At 35.4% G+C, this 24,844-nt stretch overlaps 1 protein-coding gene across 7 annotated transcripts in view; it reads left to right on the forward strand.

Moving 5' to 3' along the window:
* Positions 1 to 24,844, forward strand: part of STXBP4 (syntaxin binding protein 4) — a 165,163-nt gene that overhangs the window by 31,872 nt on the left and 108,447 nt on the right. For all 7 annotated transcript variants that reach the window (XR_002071657.2, XM_019415708.2, XM_019415710.2 and 4 more), the window contains 3 exons: positions 3,622 to 3,716; positions 14,435 to 14,531; positions 16,849 to 16,940. Coding sequence is in view for 6 of the 7 variants with exons in the window: in XM_019415708.2 (XP_019271253.2) it covers positions 3,622 to 3,716; positions 14,435 to 14,531; positions 16,849 to 16,940 (284 nt within the window). In the remaining variant the exon portion in view is untranslated. The remainder of the gene's footprint in view (positions 1 to 3,621; positions 3,717 to 14,434; positions 14,532 to 16,848; positions 16,941 to 24,844) is intronic.

Raw genomic sequence — 24,844 nt, forward strand, 5'->3', positions numbered from 1 at the left:
AATAGACAATACCATATTTTGTAATAGAAAAATGATTTAATGAAAAATACATTTGAGTGAGTAAGCTGTATGAAAAGTAAATATTAAAATGCAATTAAAACAGAACAGTTTCCTAGGGTAGAATTAGCATTGAGTTAGTCCTAGATTTTTACTTTCACATAAATGTCGTAGGCCAAATGTTTCTGTGGGGGGAAAAAAAACCAAAATCAACTCTAAATTATCTCTAGGTAACTTATCTATGTTGTGATTTGTCTGTTATAAGCACTTAATTATAGATTGTTCCCAAATTAGACCATTAACTGTCACATCTAAATTCCTTTGGCCAGCTGGTATTTATTAAAAAAATGTAAACAAGTTTTAATGTTAACCTCAACAAAAATTAAACTTAATTGAGGCAAATCTACCTCTGTTCCCATCTCAAAATTATTCCAAAGTGTAAAACTGGTTAGAATTTTAAAAATCCACACACTAGTCGAATATGTTTTTAACAACTTTTCTATTATATAAATTTATTTCAGAACCCACAGCCATTTGGTTACCTATTGCTATAAGGTAACCAACACATGATCTTATAAGTGGGCTGAAAACATACTAAAGACATTCCTAAAAAAATTAGTAAAGAATTATTGCGTGAAGAAATGTTATCGTTGCTTTAACTTTGCCATAACACAAACCACAGTCCTCCCACACTAAGGTTTTAGAACTGAAACCAAATAGTGATAGGGAAAGATATCCATGGAGGGTTCATGGTACAAACCAAATGGTTTTGATCCTGCTCTCTTAAACATTCTCTTTCTTCTCCTAAAAAGAGGAATAGAAAAGAAGATCCAAGAGAATAATAAGCCATCCTTTGAAAATCCTCACTCCCCTAGAGAGGAGCAAATCAAGAGCTTGAGGCCAGAATTGAGAGATGTCACTGGCAAATGGGAAAAGCTGTCTGTCTATGGAGGCTTTTCAGGTCAAGCTATTCTGAATTACCAAAGCATGCCAGATTTATGCACAAATCCTCCTAAGGTTTTGACTCAAAGGTATAGGTTTAGGGGAAGGTCATCTGAAAGAAAGTGAGATTTTGTTAAGCCATGATTGCATATTGTTCAATGGGGGGTTAGTGTAATTTTACATTAAATCTTTTAAAATATTTTGCTTTGTTAATATTAACAATATTCGATAGTGTTCATTAATAGTTTTCTATGGTTTTTTATTTTACCTTTACAATCCCAGTAAGGTGGACTCTTTTATTCTACTTTACAGATGAGAAAACCTGATAAAAGATACAACACTTAAGAATAATGGCTTTGGGGCACCTGGGTGGCTCAGTCGGTTAAGTGTCTGACTCTTGATTTGGGTTCAGGTCATGATCTCACAGTTCTTGGGATCGAGCTGTGCTGACAGCATGGAGCCTGCTTGGGATTCTGCCTTCCTCTGTCTCTGTTCCTCCCCGACTCTTGCTTGCTCTCTCACTCGCACTCTCTAAACAAACAAACAAAAGAAAAAGAATAATAGCTCTGGGAGTCACAAGAGTTTAGAAACCTGACATGGTCACCTACTAGCTATGTGATCATAGGCTAGTTTCTTTATGTTTTTGGGCCTTGATCTCTTCATTTTTTCAATGGGAATAGCAACATATATGTCATATGGTTATAGTAAAGCTTAATGAGTGTATCTATATGAAGTACTTAATGCACTGCCTAGCTAAAAGTAAGCGTGAATAAGAGCTGATCTTCTGTTAATTTCCACTGTTACACATAGCAAATTTTTATGCTTAGATCTAGGAGAATGTAGGTGAGAATGAAGGTCTTAGTGTGGGTTGGATGCTGTGTGTGTCCCTGTCCTTCCCTCTCTGTCTGCTCTCTCTCCCTCCCATCCCCCATCCCTTCCACACATTTACACTTGAATTGAGTAATTCACTCCCAGGATTAAGATTATTGGTCTGAAATCATAATTAAGTTAGCTTGGGTCCACCTAGTATTCATGTGCCTTAACTGCAGGTCAGGCACCAAGCTGAAGGTCATTGTCAAGCCTCACAAATCCATACCTTAAAAATGAAAAATAAAAATTTGACTTATCTGCTGTTGGGTCTTCTATACCACTCCATGCCGATCTTTTGTGCCACACTATAGGTTTGGCACAGAATTTCACTTAAGAGAAAAAAATATAGATACAGATATGTAGATATATACTATTTTTTGTCTCATAGCTAAAAATTAGGTATCATGTTAACAAAAGAGACTTTGCTGCTTTTATCGGAATTGTATAATAGAAGTCTATTATACTAAAATCACGCTTGCTTAAGGTTTGATTCCATTTGAAACTAAAAGTCAGTAACCATTTTTTTTATGATCTTGACACCTATAAGCTATATTCAAGATTTTACATAGAATGTTAAGGATGTGTTAAAGGTTTAGAGGAAGACTATTTATTTTCATATGCGCTTCTTATGTTCTTAAGAAAGAGAATGCAAATCATTTTGTACTTAGAGACAGATGCTCTGAGAAATTTAAAAAAATTAAAACACTGCATAAAGATGTGACATTTCAAAAAGTTTTTTCTCTTCCTCTTGTTTCTATGTAGAACTAGTAAAATACCATTTAGAAGTGTATTTAGAATAGTGACAATTTAGATGTAAGGATTGACATGAATTACAGGAATTTGTTTCACAAACTTTGTCATATTAAAACAAATAATTTTTCGGGGCTCCTGGGTGCCTCAGTCGGTTAAGTGTCCGACTCCTTTGATTTTGGCTCAGGTCATGATCACACGGTTTGTGAGTTCTAGCCCCACATCGGGCTCTGTACTGACAGTGCAAAGCCTGCTTGGGATTCTTTCCCTTTATCTCTGCCCCTCCCCTCCTTGCGCTCTCTCTTTCTCTCTCTCTCTCTGTCTCTGTCTCACAACATAAATAAACTGAAAAAAAATGAAAAAAAAAAAAATAATTTTTCAAGGTCTAGTCCCTTGTGGCGTCTGGTCTCTTACTCATGCAGCAAGGACAAAGGCACATCTAAATCATCAGTGGAGTTTGAGAAGGTTGTTAGGATGGGTGAGAGGTGTATGAAATTTAGTTCTTGAAAGTCCATCTATGCTCCTTGAAATATAACCCTTCTGTAAAATAAGAAATAGGATTTTTGGTTCCAGAAGTTCTGAGTCTGTCATACTTAAGGTGCAAACTTGAAACAATTTGCATTTATGAGTTTTTCCTTAGTACCTTCAGAACTCCCCTAACAAAACCCCATTTGCCTGTCAAAGAAGTATCACGATCTTTTTGAATTCCTAATACGATTTTACTTATTTGGAAGAAAAAAGACTTCGGTTTACAACGAGTAAGACATGATGATGATGGGGTAGTGGTAGGATATATGTTTGTCTTTTAAATTAATATTTCCATGGGACTTAATGTGTAATTGGCCATTCTTTTTATATCATATCTTTTAATGCTTTAGTGAAGCTGATTGATATAATACATTTTAGATTTAAAGAAAAAAAAATCATGAAAACAAAAGTGAAAACTGCCAACTGATTAGCCAGAATTATTTTTGAACAGCAGGAACCCAGAACACATTCTGTCAAATGAAAAGTTCTATTCCAATTAAATTTCCAATTAACGTGCACCCTGTTGTCTCTTAGATATTGCCCCTGCCTGGACTGATAATTATGGACCACAAGGAAAGAAGATTTCCCTAAATCCTTCTGTTCGCCTTAAGGCCGAGAAACTGGAAATGGTAAATACTTTAAATTTCCCTTTTTCTTCCATAAAACAACAGTGAGAAAGTATTCTTATTCTTTGAGAGGGTAAAGAACTAAAGCCATTACTTTCTTGAAGAGTTAACTTATTTGCAATTAAATGAATGGCAGTTTGGGTTTTAATTATTTATGTCTGAGTTGAGCAGCCAACTCAGGAGTACAAAATAGAAATAAAACCTTTGGTAACTAAATTGACACCAAATTAATCAGTTTCCTCCTGTGCAGGAGTAAGACAAATGTGATGTTTTACAATGTAGAATCAAAGGGAACATGGAATAAATTATGACAAAGTGTATGTAAAAGCAATAAGTGCAAGGAAACAATTCTCCATTATTTAAGCTTTTAAAAAGCAAAGGGAAACTAAATCCTAAACAACAAAATAGTCAGATGCTCACTAAATACAAAGAAAATGGTAGAATGTACTTGGAGGTGCCAAAAAATAGTCCTGGGGAGAGTAAAGTATTGTATGTGAAAGAAACCTAAGGTGATTAAAAAGGAAGAATTAAAAGTAGAAAAGCATTTTAGAGCTTTTCCTGTCAGGTCACCAGGGAGCTTACAGCAAAAATGTGCCGTGTTTTTTGTTTTTTGTTTTTTTTTATTTTTTAACGTTTATTTATTTTTGAGACAGAGAGAGACAGAGCATGAACGGGGGAGGGGCAGAGAGAGAGGGAGACACAGAACTGGAAGCAGGCTCTCCAGGCTCTGAGCCATCAGCCCAGAGCCCGACGCGGGGCTCGAACTCATGGTCCGTGAGATTGTGACCTGAGCTGAAGTGACCTGAGCTGAAGTCGGACGCTCAACCGACTGAGCCACCCAGGCGCCCCTTGTTTGTTTTTTAATATGAAAGTGGATATAGGGCTGAAGGTCCACAGCCTCTGTTTTCCTGTCAGTTTTTGTGGATAAGGATTTTTTACATTTTAGGAGGAGTTGAAAGTGCATAGCTACAATCAATACACATTGCACTTATTCCCATATTCACATCTTTGCATGGTCCTATACCAGTGCCGTTTTCGTAGTCAATTTAAATCTTAACCATTGTTCAAATTGTAACTCAGTTCCAGTCCCTGTGTCTATTATAGTTGTTTCCCTTGTTTTGCACATCTACATCACTTAACATCACATCGTAGTGCTGAATACTCTTATGTGTATTTTGTTTTGACAGTGAGATAAAGTTTCTTCACAGCAGTATCTAGTACACCCACCACTGTTTAAACACTTGGTTTGTGCTCATTAAAACTTTCCCATTATTAAGTACTTAAGATATCTCCCTTAGATTTTCAAACTCCTGGCTCTCTTCTGCTAACGTGTACTCTCTTTTTATTGGTGGCTGGATTATTTGAGGATTAAAAAATCTATAAATGACTAAAAAATAAAGTTATTGTTTTTTAATGATGTTGCTTTAATATGCATTTCTGAACATCCAATATTTAATACTAACCATTTCTCTGGGTAAGGAGAAAGTTATCCAGCTAATAACTACTTGGCAGCCTTGTTCTTTTATTTGATTTAAGCTTTCCTAGTGATGAGGGAGCATAGGGCAAGCTGAGGGCAAAGTACAGGCTAACAGCATCCCCCCCTCTAGGTGGGATGTATGTGATATTCCTCAGACACTCCTGGCTGCCCAAGAACTGGGGAAAGGAAAGAAAGCAAGTTGTTGACTGATAGAGATCACAGTCATGCAGGATAGGTGTCTGCTTCAGTTTTACGGGTAAATTAGTAAACTACAAGTAAAGGGCAATCTTATCCATACCTAATCTCCAGAAACCTATAGACTGTTTCCTGGAGCCCTAATATCACCCTCATCAAGATGTAAAGGGGTTTAAGTGCCGGCCATGGTGATGTGGGAAACAAAGGCAAATGAAAAATTAAATTCCCTTACTGCCTACAGTCCATTGACAAGTCCTTGAACCAGGCAGAGTGACCTCCCTCTAGGAGCTCAGCTGCCTCAATGATGACACTTTGCTAGGGACAAAAGGGAATCTTGGCTTAACATTAGTCCTGATACCCCATCCTGTAAGTCTACTTTAACATATAAAAATTCCTTTGGTAACCTTCCTTTATCTCAACTCCCCCAAGATATATGCTGGCAATCATACTCCAAGCATATGACTCCCTGATGTACATCTGAAGGGTCTCATGACTAGATTTTACTAAACAGTAATAAATAGCATTTTCCTAACAACAGCTAGCCCCTCAAGGTCCTGGAAACCTTGCTTCCAAAATTCCTTAGAGACTTACACTGTCCCTAACCCCCTCCCAACCTGAGAGTAGACAGTTACCCGTCACAACCCCAGTGCAGCTCTTTCTGCCCATGGGTCCTGTCCCCGTACTTTAATAAAATCACCTTTTTGCACCAAAGACATCTTCAAGAATCCTTTCTTAGCCATCAGCTCCAAACTCCCATCATCACCCCATAACCGCATGACTAGCACATGCTATTTTTTAATCTAATTATCTTAGAGATAAGAAAATCATCTAAATTTATACAGACTCTGAGAAATTTGAGTTGTTTTACTGTTAATCAGAATTTTTAGGTTTTGGTCCTCCTTTTAGCATAAACAAATTGTTTTTCTGGAAAAATAAAATGGCAGTTTTACAGTAATGGCAACCCATGTTCTGTGTAAATTCAGCGTTTTTATTCAAAATATATTAGTGACTTTATTTAGTAGAGCATTCTTTGTTTTCAGAGTTTGAAACTGTATCTTACTTAATAAGAATTTTTTTTCCCCAAAATCCAAATTAGCTCCTATCTACCAAAATATTTGCTGAGCTACCTTTCCTTTTTCGTTTAGTTGCATAATAATATAATAATATCTGTATCATTCCATTTGAAATAGGTCCTTCTATTTCAGTTGCTACTTTGCAGACAGATTCAGTAACAGATAAGGCCAATGTGATTAAATATTTAAAATGAAATAAAATTATCTTTTTCCTTTATCTTCTGTAAATATATTACATATAGCATCTAGGAAATTATTATAATAAAATTTCACAAGGAAAAGGTATTGACTGACCATGTGATTATTAAGTAATTAGCCTACTCAGTACAATTTTTATGAAAGACGAGAGGTTAGAATTTGCTGAAGCAAATTACCTGTCAAGACATATACATATATGGCATTGTCTTCATGAAATCCTCTATGTTTTACCAGTCTACTTAGACGATTTTGTATCAGGATATACTGGAAAGTGATTTCTAATACAGAACTACTTATCTCTTAATTCCTTGCCTGAAAAATGGATTGCCTTTTTGCCTGAGGATGATGTAATTTTACAGATATTTTAAAATAAGTTCACCATAGTTATTTGCAGTGCCATATTTTTTTAAGTATTTTTATGAGTACTGTGGGTCTCATTTAATCCTAATGTTAAACCTGTAAGTAGACATGGTAAACACAGCAAATAGGTATACAATTTATTAGTTGGCTTGAAGACAAAGAATTACTGTACTTGTATGCTATCTGTATTTTTGTACCTAAGAAAGATGCTTTGGGATACAGATGCCATTTCGCTGATATTTACATTACCTCTTGCCATTTCTGTAACATTTGAAGAAAGCTGTAGTGAGCAACGGCATACCCAGTGTCTGATTACAGTTAATGAGATGTTCTTTGTATTAGGTTGGGAAGTATGTGATGAATATTGTAAAGAAGTTAATTTTTTTTTAAATTCATCATTCAGACATTAGAGTTAAGGGCATTTATTTGTCCAATTAACAAATTTGCATTTTTGCCAAAGGTTAAAAGATGACATTCATTATTATTCAAGAAATTTTTGGAACCTATTTTTTGACCAGAAATAGATTATTTCCTGCTTATATTTATGAACTTACCTCACTGACATGCTGTATTCATCTAGAATAAATTTCTCAAGTTTAGTTCTAGGTCAGTTTCCATTGTAGCTGATTTTATTTTGTAATTATTATTACTTAGTATAAAAATAATCATATACTTTTATTTATTTATTTATTTTTAGAGAAAGAGCACAAGTAGGGGAGAGTGACAGAGAGGCAGAGGGAGGGAGAGAGAATCTTAAGCAGGCTCCATACTCAGTGCAGAGCCCCCACAGGGCTCAATCCCATGACCCTGGGATCATGACCTGAGCTGAAATCAAGAGTCGCATGCTCAACCAACTGAGCCACCAGGCGCCCCAATAATAATCATATATTGCTTACCTTCTGTGACAGGTGTTTTGTTTGCTTTACTTCTGTAAAGTTGTTTTTATTTCTTTATATGAAAATATCAGTCATACACAGAATGATTATATTGTGCATGTACAGCTTAAAGAATACTAAAACAAACACACCTGTACCCACCACATAGCTAAGAATGAGAATTTTTGACATTGCCTGTGTGTTTCTTCTTGATCATATACACCTCTCTCTCTCCCCAAGAGATAACTCTTCTAAATTTCAAGCTTATCATTCATATGCTTTTTAAAAGTTGATTTACTAAAACATGATGAGGTCAAAATGTTTATTTACCTTCATCTGTACTTGAGGTGTTGCCAAAATTTTCACTTCCTTTTCTCTGGTTCCTAAAAAAATGCGTGACTCATAGTAACTGCTCAGAAAGTAATTGTTGGATTGGTGCATTGATTTGTAAAGTAGCATTCCCACTAGTCTTATGCAGACGTTCCCATGGCTCCACATACTTAATAGTTTGTGTAATTATAATACATTTTTACTTATTTCTACCATTTTATTAAAATAATACTTTTGTTCTATTACTTCTTCCCCTTCCCCCTTTATTGTATTCTTTGGTTTGGTTATGTTTGAATATTTGGTTGGTTGTTTTTGCATTTTATTTTTTCTCCCCTAACTTATTTAGAAATTATGAGGCACCTGGGTAGCTCAGTTGGTTAAGCATCTGACTTCAGGTCATGATCTCATGGTTTGTGGGTTCAAGCCCCGTGTTGGGCTCTGTGCTGACAGCTCAGAGCCTGAAGCCTGCTTCTGTTTCTGTGTCTCCCTCTCTCTTTGCCCCTCTCTCACTCATTCTCTCTCTCTCTTTCTAAAATAAATAAACATTTAAAAATTTTAAAAAGGAAATTATGCCTTCTTTTGCTATTCTTTTAGTGATTACCTTAAAAGTTCAACATGTATCTTGAACTTAATCAGTCTAAAGTTAATAACATCTTCACCGTTCTTTTGAACATACAGGGGCATGTATGATACTTTAACTCTGATAAGCCTCTTCCAAACTTATATGCGTATTATTGCTTAGTATTTTAGCTTTAGTGAGACACTGTTTCCTTCTTTTTAAAAATTTTTTTAACGTTTATTCATTTTTGAGAGACAGAGACAGAGCACAAGCGGGAGAGGAGCAGAGATAGAGGGAGTCGCAGAATCTGAAGCAGGCTCCAGGTTCTGAGCTGCCAGCACAGAGCCCTATGTGGGGCTCAAACCCATGAACCACAAGATCATGACCTGAGCTGAAGTCGGACATTAAACCGACTGAGCCACCCAGGCACCCCGACATTGTTTCTTTAGTTCACTGTATCTTTGCAGCCATCTTATATTTCCTGTTGAGTTTCTAATTTGTTATTATCTACCTGCTGTTTTTATACTAATAGCTCGTTTCTTTTACTCTCGATTTACCCTTTTTTAACTTAAAAAAGATAAAATATAGTACATACATATAATGGACAGTTATTATTGAGCTATAAAAGGAAAAAAGTTCTTAATTTTTTTTTTTTTTAACATTTATCTATTATCAAGAGACAGAGACAGAGCATGAGCATGGGAGGGGCTGAGAGAGAGAGGGAGACACAGAATCCGAAGCAGGCTCCAGGCTCCGAGCTGTCAGCACAGAGCCTGACGTGGGGCTCGAACTCACAAACTGCGAGATTACTGGCCTGAAGCGAAGTCGGACGCTTAACCGACTGAGCCACCCAGGTGCCCCAAGGAATGAAGTCCTAATGCATGCTCCAACATAGATAGACCTTGAAACATTAAGCTAATGAAAGAAGCAGACAAAAAGCCACAATGATATGATTCTATTAATATGAAACGCTCAGAATTGGCAAATCCATAGAGACAGGATATAAATTAGTGGTTGCCTGGAGCTAGGGGGACAGGGAAATAGCAAGTGACTGCTGGTGGGTATAGAGTTTCCTTTTAAGGCAATGAAAATGTTCTACAGTTTGTGGTGATTGATGCCCAACTTGTCAATGTACTAAAAACTATGCAACTATACCCTAAAATCATGAACCTTATGATAGGTGAATTACATCTCAAGAAATCTTGTTATTAAAACAAAAAGTTACATATTGATTTGTATAGTATGATACTATTTATACAAAACCCAAAACTTAAAATATTTTATAAACATATATTTAAAAAATATAAAATAATGGTATACAAACATACCTGGCAATTGTCCATAAGAGACTCCATAAAGAGAATATAAAAAAGTAAAAGGTTATGCCAAAAACTGGGAGAAAATATTTGTAATACTTATAACATTAAAAAATACTGCTATCAGGGCGCCTGGGTGGCTCAGTCAGTTGGGCGGCCGACTTCGGCTCAGGTCATGATCTCACAGTCTGTGAGTTCAAGCCCCGCATTGGGCTCTGTGCTGACAGCTCAGAGCCTGGAGCCTGTTTCAGATTCTGTGTCTCCCTCGCTCTCTGACCCTCCCCCGGTCATGCTTTCTCTCTGTCTCAAAAATAAATAAACGTAAAAAAAAAAAATTAAAAAAAAAATACTGCTATCTAAAATATTTTTATTAAAAAATTTGTTTTAATGTTTATTTTTGAGAAAGAGCAAGAGAGACAGAGCATAAGCAGGGGAGGGGCAGAGAGAGGAAATATAGAGTCCGTAGTAGGCTCCAGGCTCTTAGCTGTCAGCACTGAGCCCGACATGGGGCTCGAACACACGAACTGTGAGATCGTGACCTGAACCGAACTCAGACACTTAACCAACTGAACCTGAACCACCCAGGCGCCCTGAGAATATTTTCAGAAGTCCTACCATCATTCAAAAAAAAGAAAAAGAAAAAAGACCCACCAAAACTACTCCTAAGTAAGGAGTAAAACCCTACAGAAAGTTTTAGATGTGTACAAGAATGTTCATTGTTGCATTGTTAGTAAGCAGAAAACCCCAATGTACAGGAGTCAGGGATGAATAAATTGTGGAATGTTCCTCTAATCAGATATTTATCAGTGAAGATGAATATGCTGATGTTACAAGAGTACATAGCAATATGGAGGAATGACGAAACCATTCCTACTCTAAAGGAGTAGGAATATATCACCTGAATTCAGCAGTACTGGCAGTTTTGTACTTCTTAGATGGATTCATGGAATTTTTAAGTTATTTTCCTGCCTTAAGACATGTATATCTGTTATATATTTGTTTTTAATATATATCAAATGTTATATAGTAAAATACTTGGGAATATTAAACCAAAAGTGTGACAGGTATTACCTGTAGGGAGAAATTCAAAAGGTTAAAAGAAATTCAAAAGTTAAAAGTTATACAATGTTTTGCTATATTCAAAATTTGAAATATATGTATACTTAAGTGCTAATGCACTATCACAGCAGTTTTGAAATGCATGCAAGAGATGTAAAATGTACAGAATAGAAACCTATAATATGTTAATACTTTTTAAGTAATGTACAACACTGTATGTAATAATTGCTGTAAATAAAGTAAATAAACACATAATTTATGTATATTTAATATATAGGTGTATGTATATTCATTTAAAAATTTAGAAAATTATACATCAAACCATTAACAGTGTTTGTCTCTGGAGCAGTTTTCAAGGATAAAGGGTACAGTGTTTTTTTGTTTTTGTTTTTGTTTTTTTTGCCTCAGGGGACATTTTGCAAGATCTGAAGACTTCCTTTGTTTTCACTTTTGGGAGAATGTCACCAAATTTAGGAGTCACTAGCAAAAATATTTCTTAAAACCATGTATAACAACTTAAAACATATTGCTAAGTAATTTATGAGTTAAAAACATTGCTGATAAACATGTAAAAGAAGTTTAATCTCACTTATAACGAAGGGAATTTAACAAACAACATACTATTTCATATTCAACATATTAACAAAATTTAAAGTGTGAAAACAGCAAGTGCTCTTAAAATATAGAAAAATAAAAGGGCTTATATACTAGTGATGTGTGTAAATTGTTACAACCAGTGTGAGAGTAATTTTACAGTATCTAGTAAAGTTGAGGATAGATAGATAGATAGATAGATAGATACAATATATAGATACAATACATATGTGACTCAGCATTTCCTCTTCTAGGGATATACTGCAGAGAAATTTTCACACATCCACACAAGAAGATATGTATAATGTTTTGTATTAAAAAATAAGTAGGGGTAATGATAAAAGCCCATCAATCAGAGAGTATATAATTTATATTCATACAGTGGGATACCATTTAAAGTTAAGTGAACTAGTTTCACAGATAACAATATTGAGCAATTATGAAATAATAGCATTAAAGTAAAAATAAAAATAATTTGTAAGTGTATCCATTTGTATTATACTATTGATGTAAAATTTTAAGTGCACAAGAATACATAACATTAGGGAATACATGTAGTAATGGTATCAAATCATGGAAAGGAAGGATATACCAACCTTAGGATAGTGGTTCCTGCTGAGGAACAATGGAGAAAGCTTTCAACCAAGTCTATAGTGTTTATTTCTTTATATATATATATATATATATATATATATATATATATATCAAGCAAATATCAATGAGTATTTGAGTACATGGATATTCTTTGTATTACTCTCTTTGTGTGTGTGTGTGTGTGTGTGTGTGTGTGTGTGTGTGTGTGTGTAGCATTTTTATAATTGAAGGAAAAGAACATCAAAAGTTAAGAACCAGGGGTGCCTGGGTGGCTCAGTCGGTTGAGTGTCCAACTTTGGCTCAGGTCGTGATCTCACAGTTCCTGGGTTCTAGTGTCATGTTGGGCTGTGTGCTGACAGCTCAGAGCCTGGAGCCTGCTTCGAATTCTGTGTCTCCCTCTCTCTCTGCTCTTCCCCCACTTGCACTCTGTCTCTCAAAAATGAATAAACATAAAAAATTTTTAAGAAATGTTAAGAACCAGTATTCCATGTTGTGTAAGGCAAATATTTATGACTATGTAGACAGAGGAGGCAGATGATACTTAGCTAAATTCTAAAATAACTTTTTAATGAATTTTTCCTAATATTCTTCCTTCCTCCTGTCTCCTTCTCTCACTGTGCCCAACCACTTATACATTAACCAGTTTGTTTTTGCCACGGTATATCCTATACACACTTCTATTAAATTTCATATTGCACTAATTACATTTATTCACATGTTATTCTCACCCTAGAAACCATCACTCTTTTAGAGTACCAGCTGTGTCTTCTTTGTGTGCCCCTTTGCATAGTGTAGTGCCTGACGATTATAGTAAGCATTGAATAGATATTTGGTAAATGAACTGATGAATGACTGAGCAGATTTTGAAGGAGGGAGAAATTTATAAGGAATAATTACCAATATTAAACTTTGCCTACTTTTTTGTTTTAATATGATTGACACAAAATATATTCTTGCCCAAATCCAATAAGGGCATCTAATCAGCCTCTATATTAGTTAAGATTAGGTTTTGCTATATATAACTGGAGAACCTGAAATAATAGTGGTTTCCACTAGAAATTTATTTCTTTCACACCAAAAAGAAGCCTTAAAGAAGGTGGTCCAGGGCTGGGATGGAAGTTCTATAGGTCAGAGACCCATGTTCCAACTATCTTTCTGCTCCACCAAAGTGGCTTATGAACCAAGATGACTACTTGAGTTCCAGCATGCTCCCACCCTCCTTGCCTTCTTTCCTTCCTTTCATCTATTTTCTCTTTTAATTAAGCCCAAAGAGGGGAGAGAAAGAGCCAAGAATAGCCTACACCTACTTTTGAAAGCCTTCCTAGAAGTATTCCACAATACTTCACCTTGTATGTCCTTCGCCATTGCATAGTCCTATGGCTTCATCAAGCCCTCAAGTGGGCTGGGAAATATCTTTTAGCAGGATGGAAGTGTTGCTAGCTAAAACTTGTGGTTATGTTACTAAAGAAGAAGAGAATGAGTATTGGAATACAACAAGCAGTCTCTGAATACTTAATCTGCTATGGGTACTAAATTGAGGTAGAGAAAAGAAAAGGAAAAAAAGAAAAAAAATGGCAGAGAGAGGTAGGTTCCAGAGAAAGCTTTCTACTTTACTATTTATGTAAGCCTATCGATAAATAACCCAAAATTAGAATATTTATCAACTTTAGTTTTGGTCTCAAGTATGTTAAAAAATATATATCCATTTTTATAGTGCCACTTTTAGAAATTAATGTTTAACCTGACTTAGTAGAATTTCCTTGCTATTTTTTATTCTGTACCATATCACATATTTTAAACTAAGAAATTGAGTTTTGGTTCTAGGGCTATGCTTATAAATTTGGCATCAGCCAAAGTGCTAGTCTTGCAGAAAAAAAGCCCCACAAAACAACTGAGGTGGTGGTGGAATCAGGCTAATATTTTATAGAAAATTAATTCATAAATAGTCAACAGACCCTCTCTGGGCATGTAATTCTTGTCACTGTTCCTGATACTGATTTTTTTCACTGGGTTGTAAAATAAAGTTGTAATGAAAAGTTTTATCCTTTAGAGATTTGAAAAATTGCTTCACTTGAGTCCTTTTCCTTCCAGGCTCTAGATTATCTTGGTATTCAGCCCACAAAGGAACAACACCAAGCCCTGAGACAGCAAGTGCAAGTAGACCCAAAGGGGACAGTGTCTTTTGGAGGTAATATTAGGTTTATCATGTTGTGTCATCACAGAAACTTGGTGGGAGAGTTATAGTGACCTCTTTTTATTAGGAATGCATCTTTGTAAGGAAAGAGAGAAAAATAAGACCATATCTATTTCAAGTTCCTTAATCACTATCCTAAAATGTCAGCTACAAATACTGGCCTGGCTGGGTCAGCAGAAAGGAGACTTTCCTAGAATCTTCCAGCTCTAAAATATCATCATCCTATCATACCTTTTTTATTTTTTACTTATTGTGTAAACATTGCTTTAGTAATAACAAAAGAAATAATGTGAATTATAGAAGTCCTAACTAACTCCACTACTATGAATTTCCATACTTTTTTCCAGCTAATAAGACAGAATAAATATTTTTATGGTACTGTATAATTATTCTTATAAAATTAGCATGATATTGACATACTTAGTTGATGTACTATAATATTAAGCCTTTCCACTTCTGGGATTTTAATAGTCTCTCAGTAGCTGGTATTATAGGTAATTCTATATTTAACATCATAGTTCTTTTCCTGCTTAGATAAATTCCCACAAGTGGTTTACACTTCTGATAGGTATTGATAAGTTGTTTTCAAGAGATATTTTACATATGAATTTGTTGAATTAACAGTTTTTTGTATCCTTGACAGCATTCAGTATTTAATTTTTTTCTCATACAGTAGATGAAATATTGTATCATTTTTAAAGCATCTGTATTACTAAAAAAGAATTCACTTTTTGGTTTCAAAGTGATAAAAAAAATATGTTTCCTTTCCTCTCCTTTTGAAAATCACCCCCAAATAATGAAGAGAACAAAAAAGAAATTGCATGTATAACTAAAACCACAATATATAAGGACAGAACATGGATGAAGAAACTAAATGAATTAGTAAATAGAGGCAACAAAGCCCATGTGTCTGAAGAGATGGGGGAACCACAATGGAGAACAAGCTGATTTATCACTGAAAAGAATTAGGAATTAAAAGTATCAGGTATTTCTGAAGGGTAGGTATAGGCAGGGCATTTCAAATAGGATTGTTAGAAATCTGTGCAAGGAGTATTTATGCTATTACCTGCCTCCTCTCAAGCAACCCAGGATTTAGCACTGCCTTATACCTGCTGAGGAAAAGAAGTATATCCTCTTGGGAAATTAAACCAGAGAGATTCTGAACCTATAGCTGCCAGCGGTCAGGGAATTTGGAGGAGTGTATGTTGAGTTATCACTCACAACACACACCTTGGTGAATTTTGCAGCCATGTTTATAGGCAAGACCCCAAGGTGTCAGTTGGCCACCTGATTGCTCTGTAGTGAAACCAGCCAGTTGACAAGGCAAGTTATGCACACAGGATTTCCAATGCGTGTTTTGGTGGTGATTCTTCTTAAATATGCACTCATAGCCAAGGGTCACCAGACACTTGCAGAAATTCTCTGACAAAATATAAGAGCCCCAAACTGTCTGACAAAGAGAAAAACAGGAACCCTGAAAAATGAGGAATAATGCAAGAGTGGGAGAGAACTTCAGACAAACCATAATGAACATCTCTGAAAAGGTAAACAAAGATAAGGCATCCGTGATATAAAGAGTAAGATATTATAGACTAGGAACAATCAGAGAATACGAAAAGGATCCTTGGAAATTAAAAATATAATAGCTAAAATTCAAAAATCTGAGGATGGATGGGTCACACTCATGTCTGAAGAAGCTTACAGTTTGCTAGCCAGCATCAGGCTTGGAGTTAGACCTTCATTTGAGTCCTGCTCTGCTACTTATTTGCCAAGCAGCCTTGGGAAGTTTGGCAGTTAACTTCTCTTAGCCGCAGTGTGTAGAACAGAGGATAAGAGGATCTACCCATCCTCAAAGGGAGGATGAAATAGCAAAGCACTGTGCCTAGCGCAAGAAGGCTGTTCCGTAAACATTAGCTGCTGCTATTATTATTTTTGTTAAACCTCCGGTTCCAGCTAAAAAAGCTGCAAGTCACAATATTGTCGTATATTTCAGAGAAAGTTCTTGCTCGTAATAAGAGTTGGAGAAAATAGATGTACCTACGATATGTAGGTGCTTTATTGTTACTTAACTGATTTATTTACCTCAGCAAATTTAACTCAAGTAAGTTAAAACTGGTTTATCTCTTACTTACTTTTTATTTGAGCTTATATTTGTCACTTCAGTTAATACCACTTTAAGGTAATTCATTGAAGTAAATTAAATTTGAAACGTTAGTTTTAATGCATAGCTTCAACTTCATTTAAAAAAAGGTAAAGATGTATTTAGATGAGGTTAAATGTTGTGTTCCTACTAAAATGTGTTCCATTTCAGATTTTGTCCAGGTGGCCAGAAACTTGTTTTCCTTGCAGTTGGATGAAGTAAATGTTGGTGAATGCGAAATTTCCAACATACTAGATTCACAGGTAGAGTGTGCCCTATAGAATTGTCTTGATTGTACTTGGATCATAAGTCTTGAATGTTGTATGTCTTATATGTAGCCTTTATCATTTTTCACTTTAAAAAAATTACGCAACTAGTATATGCTTCTTCATAAACAGATAAAACATAGATTAATGTAACATCACAAGGAAAAATTTCAGGTCGATCTCTCCCATCCCTCCTCTCCATTATTTCCTTATGGTACTCCCTAAATTTGCCACAGGAAAAGTACTCATAAGTGTATATCCTCTGAAATTTTACAGTCTGAACCATCTTCATGTGTCAGCGTCCAGATCAAGAAACACAACATTAAGGAAATACATTACTAGGACCCTGATGTTCTCCCACCCCCAGGTTCCTTTCCTGTTAGTTCTTTTCTTCCCCACGCACCTCCAGTCAGGGTAACTCTTTTGCCTGTTTTTGTCCTTTCAATAAAGTGGAATTGTGAAGGCTATTAACTTCACAAGCCATTTGTTCTACTGAATTTTGACATTTGTATTATCAAATTTTTCAGTCCTTTTTATTACGGAGTTTTTGTGTTACTGTGTTTTTCAGGAAGATCTTTCCAATTTATACATTTAATTCACTCAAAATCTATTCTTGTCTATGCATGAGTTAGGGCCCCAAATGGATAACCACTTGCCCATTTTCCACCGTCATTTATTTGATAACCGTCCAATTTTGCTAATTTTTAAAAAAAATTTTTTTGATGTTTATTTATTTTTGAGAGATAGATAGAGAGACAGAGTGTGAGCAGGGGAAGGGCAGAGAGAGCGGGAGACACAGAATCCGAAGCAGGCTCCAGACTCTGAGCTGTCAGATGTCAGCTGTCGATGCGGGGCTTGAACTCATGAACCACGAGATCATGACCTGAGCCGAAATCAGAGTGAGATGGTTAACCGACTGAGCCACCTAGCCACCCTTGCCACTAATTTGAAATACAAACTTTATCCTTACACTGAATCTCTATCTAGATACACAGATCTGTGTCTAGACCCACCACTCTGTTCCATTGATCGATTTCTTTCAGCCAATACATTATTATTTTAATTATTCTAGCTGTACATTTCTAGATATTTCTAGGTTCATTGTTATCTGGTAGGCTAAGTCCTTAATACATACTTTTTTAACTTCTTGGTTTTGATCTTCTAGATGATCTTTGGAATCATTTTTGCCGTGGTAGTGAAAATTGAATTGGGACTTTTTAAAATTGAATTGCATTGGATTTAGAGAGTGGTTTGGGAGAGCTGAATGTAGTTTACCTCTCTATTCATTTAGGTCTTTGTTGATATTTTGGAAAGAGAAAATTATGTCTTGCTTCATATGTGTCTTGAATATTTCTTATTACATCTGAAGAGGTATGCTGTAGCTTTTGTTGCTATTAGAAATGGCATTTTTTTAACCATTATATTTTCTAATTGGTAATAAAGATAGTAGTTGTTTTTTTATTTTTTTATTTTTTTTTATTTTTATTTTTTTATTTTTTAGAATGGGGGAGAGTTTTATAGCAGTTGACCATTCTTTTTTTTTTTTTTAATGTTTATTTATTTTTGACAGAGAGAGAGAGAGACAGGGCATGAGTGGGGGAGGGGCAGAGAGAGAGGAAGACACAGGATCTGAAACAGGCTCCAGGCTCTGAGCTGTCAGCACAGAGCCCGACGTGGGGCTTGAACTCACAGACTGCGAGATCATGACCTGAGCCAAAGTCAGACACTCAACCGACCGAGCCACCCAGGCGCCCCAGTAGTTATTTTTTTAAAGATTTTCTTTTTAAAGTACCTCTACACCCAACTTGGAGCTTGAACTCACAACCCCAAGATCATGAGTCACATGCTTCAACGACTGAGACAGCAAATGCCCCAAGGTATTAATTTTGGAATGGTTATTTTGTGTGATGCCACTTTATTGAACTCTCTTATTCTAGTTGTTTTTCATTTGTCTTGGGTTTTCTAAGTAGGGCATTTTAAATTAATTACATTTTTGTTTCTTCCACAAAATTTTACTTTTTTCCAATTCTTGTTGGAACTAGAGCTGCAAAAGTGAGCTAGAAATAAATTTTCATGATATTTGAGCCATTCTACATTTTTAATTCTTAGAAAGAAGCTAGCACTATTTTATTTAATAAGTAAGAGTTATAATATTTTTATATCTGCTTATTTATAAATTATTTTAAATTTATAAATTAGGGAGAGAGGAGAGAGCCCAAGGGGGGAGAGAGAGACAGTCTTAAGCGGGCTTCATGCTCAGCACAGAGCCCAACACGGGGCTTGATCCCACAAACCTGGGATCATGACCTGCGCTGATATCAAGAGTTGAAAACTCAACCGACTAAGCCACACAGGCGCCCCTTTTGAAAATTTTTTTTTATTTATTTATAGCTGTTTAAATAATAGAAGCTGTATCTGTTCCTTTAAGGTTTGAAAATGTTTATATGTCAGATGAACCTGGGTCATTGTTGGTAGAGAAAGCATTTCCTATTTTTTAATGTCTTCTAATGTTATTTTATTCAAGTTTTTGTCCTTTTCATGAATAATTCTGTTAATGGACATCTTCCTAGAAAATTTTTCCTTTCATCGGGATACTAAAATTTGTTAAAAAATAACTCAGAATTATTTTAACAGTACTGCTCTTTATCTCATAGATGTACTATACAATTTTTACAAAATCTTCACACCCTCCAGTTTCTATAGATCATATTTTAATTATATTTCAGTGTATAATATTCCCATTGTGGTTGCTTATTTTGAACTATATTAGACAGTTTCTAATTCTATAGTTCCCTTTCAGTTGCTGATTTCTAGTGTACTTCACTGACTTTAGAAACACTTTCTCTGTGTTATTAATTCTTTGATCATATATACAGCAGAAATTAGAAATAAATTCTCTATGGTATTAATCTTTTGGATATATATCGAGCATATAGTCAATTTTATGAAATATTTCTTTTGAGGGGCACCTGGGTGACTCATTGGTTAAGCATCTGACTCTTGATTTCAGCTCAGGTCATGATCTCATGGTTTGTGGGATTGAGCCCCATGTAGGGCTCTGTGCTGACAGCACAGAACCTGCGTGGGATTCTCTCCCTCTCTCTCCGCCTCTCTCTCTCTCTCTCTCTCTCTCTCAAAATAAAATTTTGAAAATTAAAAAATTTTTTTCTTAAAAATATTTTCTTATTCTTATTGTCAGAAATTTATAGAGGTGCCTGGGGGCTCAGTTGGTTAAGTGTCTGACATCAGCTCAGGTCATGATCTTGCGGTTTGTGAGTTCGAGCCCCACGTTGGGCTGTGTGCTGACAGCTCGGAGCCTGGAGCCTGCTTTGGATTCTGTGTCTCCCTCTCTCTCTGCCCCTCCCCAGCTCACACTCTGTCTCTTTCTCTCTCAAAAATAAACATTAAAAATTTAAAAAAAAAAAAAGAAATTTATCATCTTTCCTTTTTCTCTGCTCTTATTTTTATTCTATATTACCCTAGAATATTACCTTGATATATTATAATTTCAAGAATACAGTATGCCTAGGGGCGCCTGGGTGGCTCAGTGGGTTGGGCATTCTACTTCAGCTCAGGTCACCATCTCACAGTCCGTGAGTTAGAGCCCCCCACCAGGCTCTGTGCTGACAGCTCAGAGCCCGGAGCCTGCTTTGGATTCTGTGTCCTCTCTCTGCTCCTCCCCCATTCACGCCTCTGTCTCTTTCTCTCAAAAGTAAATAAACATTAAAAAAATTAAAAAATAAAAGAATACAGTATGCTTAAATATCTATCAGTGATCATCTGATCATTTTATTGCAAAAATTTTAGATAATTAAAATGTATGTTTTAATTCAATATCTTCATAAGCTGTGACATTAAAATTTTCTTCTGAATTGAGTAATAATTATACTTATTGGTACACAATTAATCAAAAAATATAAATATATCAATTTTGATCAATTATTTTTATAAAGGTACTGTTTAAAATACAAATTCTTACTTCAGTGGATGGATTATTTGTAGTCCAGCTGTGTCATGCATGGGCATTTTTGGATTCTTCAGTTCTGGTGTACTTTGCTTCTTAAGTATTGATACCTGATAACATAACCTCCCACTTTGTTTTTCGTACTAAATGTTGATTTGGCTAATCTTTTTTCTTATCATTTCCAAATAAGTTCTAGCAAAAATCTTACTGTCTCAAATTTCTAGTTTATTTTGGGAAGAATCAACCTCTTTATAAATTTAAGTCTTCCTAGCTATGAGCATGTTTTGACTTCTTATTTATATCTTCTTGAATGGCAAATAATAATTGGATACATTTTTTCCAATACAAGCTTTATTAATATTTTGTTAGATTTATTTCTAGTTACCTTTCACTTTTTTGCCATTATAATAAATGATGTTTTGTTTTTGTTTTTAAGACTTCATTTCTTTAGAGCAGTTTTAGATTCACTGCAAAATTGAGGGGTAGGTTCAGAGATTTCCCACATGCCTTCTGCCTCAATTCATGCATAGCCTCTACCATTATCACCCTCCCCACCAGAGTGGTACATTCGTTATAATTGGTGAACCTACATAGACACATCATAATCTCCTAAAGTTTATAGTTTACATCATGGTTCACTCTGGGACCTGTATAGTCTGTGTGAGTTTGGACAAATGTATAATGGCATGTATCCATCATTATGGTATCATACAGAGTGTTTTTACTGCTCTGATTTTTACCAATGTGCTCTGCCTATTCATCTCTCCACAGCCCCTCCCCTCACCCTTTGCAATCACTGATCCTCTTACTGTCTTCATAGTTTTGCTCTTTCTATAATGTCATGTAGTTGGAATCATACAGTATGCAGCCTTTTAACATTGGCTTCTTTCACTTAGTAATATGCATCTATGGTTCCTTCATATATTTTCATGTCTTTTTAGTGCTGATTAACATTCCATTATCTGAATGTACTATAGCTTATTTACCCATTTTGAAGCTTATTTACCTTTTGAAGGATATGTTGGTTGCTTCCAAGTTTTGGCAATTGTGAATAAAGCTACTGTAAACATCCATTTGCAGGTTTTTGTGTGAACATAAGTTTTCAGCTCCTTTGGGTAATTACCAAGGAGTACAATTGCTGGATCATATGTTAAGAAGATGTTTGGTTTTATAAGAAACCATCAAATCGTCTTCCAAAGTGGCTATACCACTTTGCAGTCACAACAGCAATAACACCGAGTTATAACACTGAATAACAGAGTTCCTAACACTGAGAACGAGAGTTCCCATGATCTAGTTGTTTGGAAACTTTCAGGAAATTACCCAGTCTCCTGGAGTTGAGGCACTGATTTATCAGAACTGATTCGGTAGCATTTAAAGTAGGAAAGCTGAAGCTATAAGAGCACTGTTTTTTTTTTTTTTCGATCGTTTCAGGTGTTATGTATTTTCCTACCTACTATTGACAACCAAGCATTGTTTTCTTTCTGCCAAACAGTTCTCAAAGCTACTGTCCCCACTATTGGTGAGGAAAGGCAAAGGTGGTCGGGTAGCTTACAACAGAAGAGAAACGGGGAATTCACAGTACTTTCGGTGAGCGTGCAAAGCTTGCTTAGCAGCTGCAGAGAAATACTGGCTCTCCACATTAGTAATTTACTTCCTTTCTAGCCAATATGATTTTAGGGCAGATAAGAGTGTATTCAGTGTGTGATACTTTGATGACAAAAGCAAGGTGCTGATGGTAATTGTGCAAGGTCTTCTGCATGCCAGTAATTTCCTGTTTGTAACTTCAGATCAAAATGTTGTGCAATTGTCATTATATCAGTTTATAAGATCTCCTTTGTTGTGTTGTGCTTGTCAGCATGTGGCAGATATCCCCATAAAATGTTGGCTTTTTTTTTCACTTGAATCCATAATAAGAATACCTTTTACTTCACCACACTCACATATATAACTGAAACAAAAGTCTCAAAGCATTACTTACTTTTTCTACATTATTGCATTCTTATTTAATGTTCAGTTCTATTTCATTAATATTTGGACTTAAAACTCACTAATGGGTCACATACCATGGTTTTAAAAATACTATAAAAATCACTGCTTGCCAAGTAGCTCATCAGAAACAAATAAAAGTATCTTACTATTTTGTAGTATTATTCCCAAAATTTTTGTTTCATTAAAAAAAAACAAACAAACACTGTAGTGCTGCACCTGAAGTATCAATTGATCTGTGGTTGAGGATAGTGACAGTCTGTGAAGGTGGGGAAATTCCACTATGGTTACCCCCTCAACCATTTTGTCACAAACTACAGAGTCAGATTTTATAATCCGTCTGTTAGAGATGGTTGGGTTTTTTTTAACTTGTGTTTCCTTTTTTTTTTTTTTTCCTTCTGGTTTGTCTTTTCCTTAATTTATCTTTTCAGAAATATTTTTGCTGCAACATTATGAACACCCTGTAAAGAACAAAAACCTCAAGTGTACAACCTGATGAATTTCTGTTACTATCTTGTGTGTAATCACCGCTCAAAGGCTCCAATGTACCAACTTTGTCTCAGTTGACCATCACTCCCACCTTTACAACAGAGCCACTATTCTGACTTATAACAGCATAGATTGCTTTTGCCTGTTGATGAACTTCATCATAAATAGAATCACACAATATGTACTCTTTTGTAACGAGCTTCTTTTGCTCATTGTTTCATCTGCATCTGGTAAGATTTCTTGAGATGCTATGCTTCAAGAAGGAAGAATTGTTAAGCCAGTGTAAGTCAGTCCTACTTTCATTTAGTTGACAAAAAACTTAACAATTTTGGAAATATATGGCCTTTAGAACTAAAAATGTAATTGTCTTACTGTGATTCTAATCATCATTGCTATGTTAAAAAATTCACACAGTGATAACACCTGCTGCTGGCATAAGGTTACACACAGAAAAGCAAGGTTAGAGCGTCAATTTAACAGAACTCTAACCTTAGCAACAGCAGACTATGGTCTATTATAATATGATGGGTTTACCACACATATACAGAATACTATATGTTCCCTAATGAAGACTTTTTACAATTTGGTTTCTTACTAAATCAATTTAGTGCATTGCACCCCTATTTTAACAGGTGAGAGACTACAATTGGAAATACAATTGTAAATTTATATAAGAGTGAGTAATGTTTCACTTATAGTGAGGTCATGATATAAAAGGTATGTCTCACTATGTGTGACAGTATGTACTTTATAGCCACTTCATATATTTCATCTGCAAAACATTAAATATATATTGAACAACTATAGTGTGGATGGCATTGTGTTAGCTGTTCCAGCACGTTATTAAAATAAATAAACTTAAGCCTGTCCCTCAAGGAATTTAAAGTATTGCGCAAGGAAAGTCATGTACATAAATAGATTTTAAACAAGCTCTAGCACTACATGGTAAGACCATAGTTATGATGGAGCCTAGAATATTCAGAGAAGATTCCTAACAGAGTTGACTTTTGAGTGAGTTTTAAATGATATGTAGGGTTTTATCTACTTAAGAGGTGAACAGAAAGTGATAAGAGAATTAGCATGAATAAAAATATATACATAATGTAACGGTAAACAGAGTAATATACCTTTTTTTTTTTGGAAGTTTTTTATTTTTGAGAGAAAAGGGTGCAAGCTGGGGAGGGGCAGAGAGAGAGAGAGAATCCCAAGCAGGCCCTGCAGGGTCAGGACAGAGCCTGATGTGGGGCTCAAACTCGCAAAAATGTGAGATCATGGCCTGAGTCAAAATCAAGAGTCAGATGCTTAGCCGACTAAGCCATCCAGGTACCCCTAGAGTAATCTACTTTTTTAAAAAGATAAGCAGGTACGTGCAGATCAGTGAAGGAAGTTAGGCCTAAAAATGTAAATATTATACTTAGAAGTTTGTACCTTACTCGTAGTCAGTGAGGAGCCATTAGGG

The sequence above is a fragment of the Panthera pardus genome, unplaced genomic scaffold (assembly GCF_024362965.1).
Source record: "Panthera pardus isolate Hobbes unplaced genomic scaffold, ASM2436296v1 HiC_scaffold_3, whole genome shotgun sequence".
Classification (NCBI taxonomy): Eukaryota; Metazoa; Chordata; class Mammalia; order Carnivora; family Felidae; genus Panthera; species Panthera pardus.